This window comes from Miscanthus floridulus, chromosome 11, assembly GCF_019320115.1.
Source record: "Miscanthus floridulus cultivar M001 chromosome 11, ASM1932011v1, whole genome shotgun sequence".
Lineage (NCBI taxonomy): Eukaryota > Viridiplantae > Streptophyta > Magnoliopsida > Poales > Poaceae > Miscanthus > Miscanthus floridulus.
This window is the reverse complement of record NC_089590.1, coordinates 46,795,561-46,805,514: the sequence shown is the minus strand read 5'-3', so window position 1 is coordinate 46,805,514 and position 9,954 is coordinate 46,795,561. Positions and strand designations below refer to the sequence as shown.

The window sequence follows — 9,954 nt, the reverse complement described above, 5'->3', positions numbered from 1 at the left end:
TGAGCTTAGGCAGAAGTGCAAGGATCTCAACTTATCATAACTGAAGAAAGGAAGCAAGCAATTCGAATCACCCTACACCGTATGATTACAAAGTTAAATAAAGATACAGGAGGCAAGCAAACAGAATCCACTGGAGTTCCCTGTGGCAGATGACACCCAAGAACTATATCAAATCCTACTCTAGTCGAAGCAATCCGTGCATGGCTACAAGAACAAATCCATATATACCATGATTGTTGGAGTCATGGTCCGCCACAAACATGAAAGTACACTGATAGCGTTACAATGTCATAGGAAATCAGAATTCAGAAACCAGATTCGCTTCAGTTCTACAACTCAATATCAATTTGGAACAGACTTTGGAAGTGCTAACAGTCACACAAAAAATTGTTCGACACGAAAGCAATCTATATAGGAGATATCCGTCAACATCATGGTTGGATAGTTCACAATTCAACCCAACTGATACTTCACTTCTGCTCCCTCCTGTGTCTAGTGTGTCTGCAGTGTTAACATCGAATCTTCCTGCTAAGGCGCCGTTCTTAGTGATCACAAGTGATTCTTGGTATCGAAATCAAGGGGTCCTTGGTCTGCACCAATAGAATGTGAAATAAGCAACTGTTGCTCATATGTATAATGTATTGCCTTGAGGAACTGTATAAATATAAATATTTGGACTAAATAAGCACATAATAAGTTTCCTTGTTTGCAGAAAGGAAAACACCAATTCTTTTTATTGGATTTTCACGAAAATGAAGGAAGTAGTTTGGATGCCAGAAGGGACTGCAGAAAAAAAAAGTGTCAGCAGAGTTCTTTACATGCTAGCTGTAGCCTATGGTCCTCACAAGGTACGAACACAAGGTACGAATCTGTCCCACAAATGGTGCATAGCAGACAGCCACGAAAGACAGAAGAGGAGAAGCCTACGAGGACTGATCCAAAAAAAAGTCCGCGCTCGATCTGTTGTGCAGCACAACACACTTCTGGTTTGTTATTAAAAAATGCTAATAGTATTATACAGAATACAAGGTTAAAATCTTAGTACTGATCTGAAGTTCAGTACACTAATCTATCTCAAAATGAAAGCCATGGGCCATGGAAAATTTTGTCACAGCAAGCTGCCGGCTTTGCCTGGAGATTAGAAACGTGATGCCAACACAAACATCTTTGTCAGACTCAGACCAACCTCTTGCACTTGTTTTGATGTAAATTAAAGACAAATAGGAACAGAACATGAGGGAGGGATGTGTACTTGCACTTCGAAGTTAGCTACTACAGAATGTATTTTAAACATTGGAAAATGGAAAGAAATTCAGAGAAATTGAATGTAGCAAGAGACAACTACTAAAATCCACCAAGAGACAATGTCAATGCTCTGCTTATTTTGGACTATGGAAAACAGATATTCGCCTATTATTTTACTTCGAACTCCTTTCATTTCACTTCAAGTTTGATACTGCTGAGATAAATATATGTTGGTACAGAATTTTTTGCATGTAATTCATTTTAAATTGATCATATATTACCTTAACTTGTTAAGATCTGTTGCTATCTTATAACTGACACGATAAAATTCTCTTTTAAAGCCAAATATTACTCTTGCACATGATCATGCATTGACAGGAAGAAGAAAAACAATTACACAAAAAAAGGGCATCTTCACCTTAGGCAAAGTAATCCATTTTTCTCCTGAAATTTCCCTTCAGTAGATGCTGAGCAATCCGATGTTTTTTCCTGAACTTTTCCTTCAGTCGATGCTGGTTCAATTTTCAAACATCTACACATGGACAAAAATTAAGTTTCTTACACTCATGTGTAGTCTTTCAGTAAAAAGAATGAAATATTTAGAGCCCGTTTAAGTTTCTATATATATGAACAAGCAGCTAGTTTCGTATACATCAAGGTGGAGAGAAATATATAGAGCTTAAAACAACACCATTAGGACAACAAGAATTTACAGAAAAAACAAGTGTGCCAGTTTACTCCATTGAATTGAATTAAAATATTACCTGTCAAAGCAAGCTTTAAACCATATCTTGTATGCTTGGCACAAGAATCCAGTTGTATCAAGCACAGAAATACTAGGATGAGTTGTAATCTGTACATGACAAATATGGTTGTTAGTTTTTACAAAAAATAGGCATCTGCATAAGTATTCAATTTCTAAAGAATCAACTACAGTCAAGCAAGAGACCATTTTCTATATCTCGTATCTCCAAGATGCACAAGGATTGGACCTAGGCCTCTTCTCAGCGGAATACCATACACTTTTTTGAAACATGATTAATTTTAGGGAAAATTGGTTTCATAGCATCGAAAGATCACGACATTTGGAAAATACCACCGAAAGATGTCCGTCACGGAAAATACCACTGAAAGAATGGTCCGTTACCGTCTAATAGCATTCTGTCACGCTATCTGCTGTCGCCGTGAATGCCTCCGTCCAGGAACCTTTCTTTCCCAATCCAGTGGCTCTCCGTCTAGCACAGCTGGTCCTGGGCGATGGAGCTGCCGGCCGGCTAGCGGCTATGGCCCCCCGCCTTCTCCTCCTCGCCGCCTTGGCCTTGGTATTCGTCGCGGCAGCTGGGCAGGGCGCCAAGACGGTGCTGCCGTTGGCGCCTTCCTGCTCGACAAGCGGCAACTACACCGACGGCAGCTAGTACAAGAAGAACCTGGACCAGCTCCTGGCTGCGCTCCCCATGGCGGCCGGCGACAATGGGTGGTTCTACAACGGCACCGCCGGGACGGGGGGCGACCAGGTGTTCGGCCTCATCATGTGCTACGCCGACCGCAACGCGACGCAGTGCCTGGAGTGCCTCGCTATGCCCGGGCAGCCGGAACGTGAGCGCGGCGTACGACGCGTGCGTGCTCCGCTACTCGGACACCGACTTCTTCTCCGTGGCCAGCCGCGACGAGGCCTACTACTTCTACGTCATCTGGCCCAGCACCATCGACCAGGCAAGGCTCGAGGACGCGCGCTCCAGCCTGATGAACCGGCTCACCAGGACGGCCCCCGGCTCGCTGCTGTTCGTCGCGAACGAGAGCGCTCCGCTCGCTGGCTCGTCGGACTCGGTGTACGGGCTCGCTCAGTGCACGCGGGACCTGACGGCCATCGAATGCAGCTGGTGCCTCAACACGTATATCGCTCTGCTGCCGGGGAGGTTCCCGAACAACACCGGTGGCGCGCTCAAGGGTACAGCTGCTACGTCAGGTACATTATCGGCGCCTTCGACGTCACCCTGCCGCCACGTCGGACGGCGCCACCGCCGCCGACGGATTCTCCATCGGTCTCCATGGGTTTAGTGGTCGGTTTGTCTGCCGCCGGTGCTGCCTCTTTCTTGATAGTTCTATGCTTGTGAATCTGGTTCCTCCTGCACCAATGTCGAAAGCGCGCCCGGCAGACGATGGAGCGGGAGCTGGAAGAGGGCGGCGACGAGCTGGAGATGGAGGACGAGTTCGAGAAAGGGACCGGGCCAAAGCGGTTTCGCTACGGCGAGCTCGCCACTGCCACCGACAACTTCTCAGACAAGTAGAAGCTTGGAGAAGGTGGGTTTGGGTCCGTGTATAGAGGATTCCTCAAGGACATGGACCTTCACGTCGCCGTCAAGAGGGTATCGAAGGGCTCGAAGCAGGGGAGGAAGGAGTACGCCGCTCTGCTTCCATGGCCAGTCCGGCACAAGATCGTGCTGGGGCTGGGGCCGGCGCTGCTCTACCTGCACGAGGAGTGGGAGCAGTGCGTGGTGCACAGGGACATCAAGCCCAGCAACGTGATGCTGGACGCATGCTTCCACGCCAAGCTCGGCGACTTCGGGCTGGCGACGCTGGTCGACCACGGCCGGGGCTCGCACACCACGGTGCTCGCCGCCACAATGGGTACATGGACCCGGGAGTGCATGATCACCGGCAGGGCCAACGCCGAGTCGGACGTCTACAGCTTTGGCGTCGTCCTTCTAGAGACCGCCTGCGGCCAGCGTCCCCTGGTGCGTCGCCACGGCGAAGAAGACGTGATCCACATCGTGAAATGGCTTTGGGAATGGTACGGTAGAGGAGCCATCCTCGACGCCGCCGACACGCGGCTGAAGGGTGAGTCAACGTGCTGCGGCTGGAGGCACCGCTGAGCCTGCCGGCGAGGATGCCGGTGGCAACCTACATGCCGCCGCCTGATGCTTTATACTACACATCTTCCGTTACGACAGGCGGCAGCAGCAGCACGGGCACCGGCACCGGCACCACTCGGTCAAGCACGACAGAGACATCTACCCTGTTCAAATGACCAATGATCGGTGCTTCTGCACCCCGATGATTTTGAATGCAGAGCAGCGGTGGCGCTAAGCTCCGGCCTCCGGCACGGCATCGGCTTCGACGCGTGCGGGTGCTCCGTGCTGACCGCACTCGGCTCCGGTGTGGGGAGCTCTGGGCAGGCCCTGGTGCCCGTGGCTGCGACCTCCGGCGTCTGGCTGCTGCGGGCAGAGTCGCGGGCTAGTGCGGTGCACCTCCAATGGCGGCGGCTTCGGCGAGCCAGGGTGAGCGCGGTTCCGGCAACGTAGGGCGTTGGCGCTGGAGTGCTCGGCGGCAGTGTTCGAGGCAAGGACAGGCGCCGGGCTTGAGCTCCGACGTCCGTGGGACGAGGCTCACCACTGCAGGCGGCCTGCTCAGGTTGACGCGACGTACACGTCGTTTTTTTAGTGAAGCGGAGTCCACGGACGGATGCCAACGAACGACGTTAACAGCGAAACTAACGGAGTGCTAGATTGCAGAATGGATATTCACTTTCAATGGTATTTTACGGTACGATGAACTTTCGATGGTATTTTCTGAATCTCGTGTTCTTTCGGTGCTATGAAACCAATTCTCCCTTAATTTTAACAACATGACCGCCCGGAATTGCTACTTGCTCGAAATGGGATTTGGGAAGCCAAAGCCTTCCAACCGCAGGCTTATGCACATCCAGACCCGATCTACAGAGAGAGAATGATCTCACATAGTCACATACGCCATGGATCAAGGAAGAGAGATGCAGATCCAAAGAGGTGCGTACAGAGTGGATCTCAAAGCCGGAGAGAGACTGCAGACCAGCCTTTGCCACAGCACCCATCGATCCGGACCAGCCTCCGCCACCGCCACCGCACGCCATGGGTGGAGGGGGGCGCGGCGCACGCGTCAAAGTGGGGGTGGGGGCGCCGTTGAGGAAGCCGCGCCCGAGAAGGGAGCGGGCGCTGAGGGGCCGCTGCTGGCCGTCGCCCTCCACGTCTCCGGCCTCGTCGCGCCCTCCGCCTCCGCGAGCAGCATCGTCTGGGTCTGGACTCTCGGTCGGGGATGGAGAAGGCCTGGAACCGCCCAGGTGTGGCTACGCGGGGCAGTTGGCGGGTAAGAAAGTTTTTCGGTGAAAAAACTCGGATCGGAGGTGCTCCTTTCATCCTTTGTCCACCGAAAACACGCGTTTCATGTGTCAGGACGTCAGGAAACGCATCGGCCCCACAGTTAGCACTTAAATCAGATGCGTTGGATGTACATCTAACGGAGGAGATCTAATGTGGCTAAGGATTTTAGGTAACAGGTATTTATTAATTCCTTCGCTCCTTTATATAATATATTTTGATTTCCTGTTAAACTGGGAAGACTTTGGACCCATTAACACTTGCGTTATTGCGAATGATACTTAATACATGTTTGCATATGTATCTTATGATGATGAGAACATGATTTCCTTTTCTTTCACTAAAAGCACTACTCAAAGCCGAGAAGTAATTTTGCATCCCTTATTAAGTCAAGGATTAAGGCACTGGTCGCTTCTCTTATAATCCGTCTTTTTTAGCTTGTTTGTTTTTTCAGTTGAAACAGTGTTTTTCTTTCACAATAAATCAGCCAGAACAGTGTTTCGACTCGTTTTTTCAGCGACAGAGCCTAACTTGCCAAACTGTCTGTTGTCCTCGCGTTTGATGGGCACATGAAAAAAAAATCTCCAGGCATCATCACCACACTTGATCTTTATTATTGAATAGTAGACGTCACATAGCCCAATATATTAGTGCCATTGAATGAAGTCTACTTTTGTGCACCATGTAGATGCTGTAGTAGGTGACTTTGTTCACTATTCAGTGCTTTTGCTCCCTGGGATTATATATATGTGCTTCATAGCAATGCATGCATCCATTTCATTCTGAAACTTTTCGAGTCCTGGACCATGAGGGTGGACCAGGAAGAGGAAGAAAGAGATAGTCTAAGAGCAATGGGAATGGGAACATGGAGGAAAGCATGTACACTTCCCCAACTGGAGGTGAATCTTGTATCTTGCTTTCCCCGTGCCTCCCATTCCTATCGTTCTTAGGTTCTCCTTCCTCTTCGGTTTATCTCACTCAATTCCTTTAATAGTACATACAGATTTGAGAGTTAGTAGGAAGAGTATGATCATGGGCTAGAGGGTGAGTTGGGAAGATGAAGAAAAAGAGCATCTAAGAGCGTTGGGCATGGGAACATGGAGGAAAGAATGAGCTATGAACACCCTCTAGAATAAGGGCAAGTTCTTTTTCTTTCCCAATGTCTCCCATGCCTATTGTTCTTAGGTGTTCCTTCCTCTTCCTGTGAACTTGCCAAAATGCTTGCAATCAAGGAAACAAATAAATGGCAAAAAATAATATGGTTTCTAGATCTTAGTGGCCGAACTAGGACATTGTTATACAAGCTTGAGAGCATAGATTGCGGATAACATGCAATATTAAACTTCATACACATGTCGAATCATTAATGGGATTTGAGAAATTTCCATTTCCAATGGCCTATTATTAAACGATTTCAGAGAATTTAGAAAATTATAATGTGGCCAATGATTTTTCTGTGAACTGAGCATTAATTAGAAAAATATGGTACTACAGATTAAGAAACTACCACACAGTGACTATATCACAGTTCGTAATAGAATAAGAGTTTATCTAAACAAATTGCATAAAAAGAAGAGCAAGAGCTGAACAGGCACTCACTGAGCCAGATTGCTACTATCTAGTTATTTTACTTCTTTTGGAGAACTGGATCCTTTCTCTTCTGTCTCATCTAGAAGGATCACACTAGAAGGGATAGCCGATCTCCAAGTCCGGCCAACATCGGACTTGGTATTCAGTGTTGTTAATATGCTTAGCTTTCATCTGTACGTAATGTAAACAAAGCTTGTATAACGGCTGAAGGATCAAGTGACTCTAATTGATAACATATTAGATAAAATATACGAGTATTGAGATGAATTCAAATGAGGTAGTTCATAAATTTCAGATTTCAAATAAACCTACTGGTCATTGAAGTACAAGTCTACAACTATGCACGAGCACAAGTTTATATAAATAATTATATTGTTCATAATATCTTTTGGGATTAATATCCTTATCACAGTAAAAAAGAGAATATAACCACGCTCGTACCACTTGTAGAGGCACTTGCATTCTGCCAAAGATGCCTGCTTCAGCAGAGATAAATAATAATCATTTTTTGTATTAAGATACCTACGCTTCATGTTAGTTACCTGATGTTCTCTTATATATATCTAATTAAGGTTAAGGTCAATGTTTGACTATTGGTGCCATATTAAGTGTGCCACAGTCTGGTTTGATGTTGATCAGATGGATTAAAAGACATTGACATGTACTTTGACACAGATATTGAAGCAGGAAGCTTCAGACATACACACATACTTTGAGATGATACCCCCAATCTTATACAAGGGGAAGCATCCTAATGCATACATAAAAGAGTTGAGAATGAAACAGAAATAACACGACTGCTCCACGGCCCCCGCGTCGCTCTCTCCAGGGCGACTCGGGCGGTGCCGCTCCTCCACACGCCTCTGAGCCCCCTCACGCTCCCATCCCCGGCCGCCGCCGGAGCTTGATGCCGGCAGGCCGGCCGAAGGCAGGGATGGCGGCGGCTGGGTCTGCCCCCCCCCCCCCTTCTCCTCCCTCCTCTCTCTCTCTCTCTCTCCCGGAGGTGCTCCCAAGTTAGGGATTCTGGCCATGGCGGAGGTCTGCATGGGGCGGCGGCCGGCGGCCGGTTTCCGGCCTGCCATGCCCGGATCCGGCGTCCCCTAAGCCGGATCTGTCCTGCCGGCGTGCAGATCCATGGTGCGGTCGCAGGAGGCAGCTGCGGCGGCGTGGTGGTGCGGTGGCGGGGTTGTGGTACAGCGGCAGCGCAGCGACGGCGCGGGAGCCACGCGGGCTGCTCCGGTGGCAGTGGCTCAAGGAGCTGCGGGCAGTTTCGAGGCCGAACCGACGCGATTACGGCAGACGCTCCGGGCTCGCTTCGGGTTGCCAGTGGGCAGATCAGCTGCCTCCTCATCTGGAGTGCCCGGCGTCTGCGTGCAGCGACCGCGAGGCGCCCGACGACGACGGGCATGGCTGCGGGGTGCTCGGTGCTGGCATACGACGACAGCGGGCGTGGCCGTGGATTGTTCGGCGCAGGCGTACGTGGCCGTGTGGGCGTTATCCGGGGCGCGCGCACCCGGGCGGCCACCCGGGCTGGCGTTAGCTGCATCAAAGTGCCACGGCTGTGGCACGGTGGCCGTGTGGAGTCGACGCCCTGCGCTGGTGTGCGACGTTGGCACCATGGTGGCATGGACGATGATGGCCTCCTCGTTTTCGTGTCTACGGCGCCATGGCGGCGAGGCGGGCGAAGGTCGAGCGGGCCAAACCAGCCTCTCACGGTGACTGGCGGAGGTCGGCAGCGTCGACGGCGGGTGCTTGTGCCGGTGACGGTAGCTTGCAACGGCTTCGGCGTGCGGCAGGGTGTTGCGCGCGGCAGGGTAAGTCCAGTTCTGCATGTTGTCCGATCGGTGGGGGTGGCGGCCGACGCAGTTGTGCGGCTGCTGTGTGCAGCCGGCGCGTCGATGCCCCTCTGGAGAAGCTTCTGCAGGATGGCAGTGACGACGACGGTGGTGACAGGCTACGGTCCAGCATCTTGGCTCGACGTATGTGCTAGGGGCACCTCGGGCGAAAGCCTTGGCGATGACGACGCCTGTGGGTGCCATTTTCCTTGTTGGGGGCGTCGTGTTCTTGTGCCCCTAGCCATGTCTTCCACGGGCGAAAACCCGGTGCTTTCCTGGACAAGCGACGGCGACGCATTCGGCGTCGTACCCTTCTTGAAGGCGTCACTATGGAAATTCGTCTCGGCCATGATGTCTCCTTCGTCGAATGTCCTCCGCCTCTCGACGCCCGGTTGATGCGAGACGGCAAGTTCTGCATCGCGAAGTCAGAGCTGCTGCATCAGGGGATGTAGCTCGGCAACAATGACGTGTGTCGAACCCTCCTTCTCCGACGGCTGGGTTTTCAGCTTTAGAGGCTCGGCAATCGCCGTGGGCAGGACGTGGGATCATGGTAGGAAGTCGGAGCTGCTCTTCGCGGGGCCATTGAGCTCGGCAACGATGACCTGCTGCAGCCTACTGCTTCGGGCCCGTTGGACTGACATCTTATGATGAGTTGTCGGTGTTTTGCCATGGGAAGTCGGAGCTGCTAGCTGCTTTGCAACTATGCTCGGCAACGATGACTCATGGTAGTGTGTACTCTGTCGCGTTGCGTGGGTGGGTAACCTTTCGTGGTGTTTAGCGCCATGCTTGGCTACCTTTTGCTTGTATATAAACTTCATTCGTCTTAATTGAAAGGCAGAGCTCCTGCCATTGTTTAAAAAAAAAGATATACCAAATGGCGAGGTGCACATGAAAGTTGAGTCCTTTGTTACTCAGGCTCCATTTTGACTCACGCCTTCTATAACTGTTGAGAGACAGAGAGAAACAAAACAAAAAAGTTCAGTTGACAAAAAAGTTTAGTTGATATAGAATGATCTGGATGCAGTTTGTCTCATATTCTGATGTACATATTACTTTACTGATTGGCAGGCATATGATGATATGAACCTGTCACACCTGATTTTAAGGATAAAATGGGATGCAAAATCTTATGTGCGCCCAGAGATCAGTCA

At 50.3% G+C, this 9,954-nt stretch overlaps 1 protein-coding gene and 1 pseudogene across 1 annotated transcript; one reads left to right on the top strand and one right to left on the bottom strand.

Annotated features, from left to right (window-relative positions):
• Window positions 1-201: 201 nt before the first annotated feature.
• LOC136493118 (uncharacterized) lies at window positions 202-9,713 on the bottom strand. The gene is made up of 5 exons (XM_066489158.1): window positions 9,675-9,713; window positions 5,039-5,418; window positions 2,010-2,098; window positions 1,664-1,777; window positions 202-590 (listed from the first exon to the last, which is right to left on the bottom strand). The coding sequence occupies exons 2-5, from the start codon at window positions 5,132-5,134 to the stop codon at window positions 575-577; spliced, it is 315 nt and encodes a 104-aa protein (XP_066345255.1). The 5' UTR covers window positions 5,135-5,418; window positions 9,675-9,713; the 3' UTR covers window positions 202-574.
• LOC136493117 (L-type lectin-domain containing receptor kinase IX.1-like) lies at window positions 2,314-4,851 on the top strand (annotated as a pseudogene).
• Window positions 9,714-9,954: the final 241 nt, after the last annotated feature.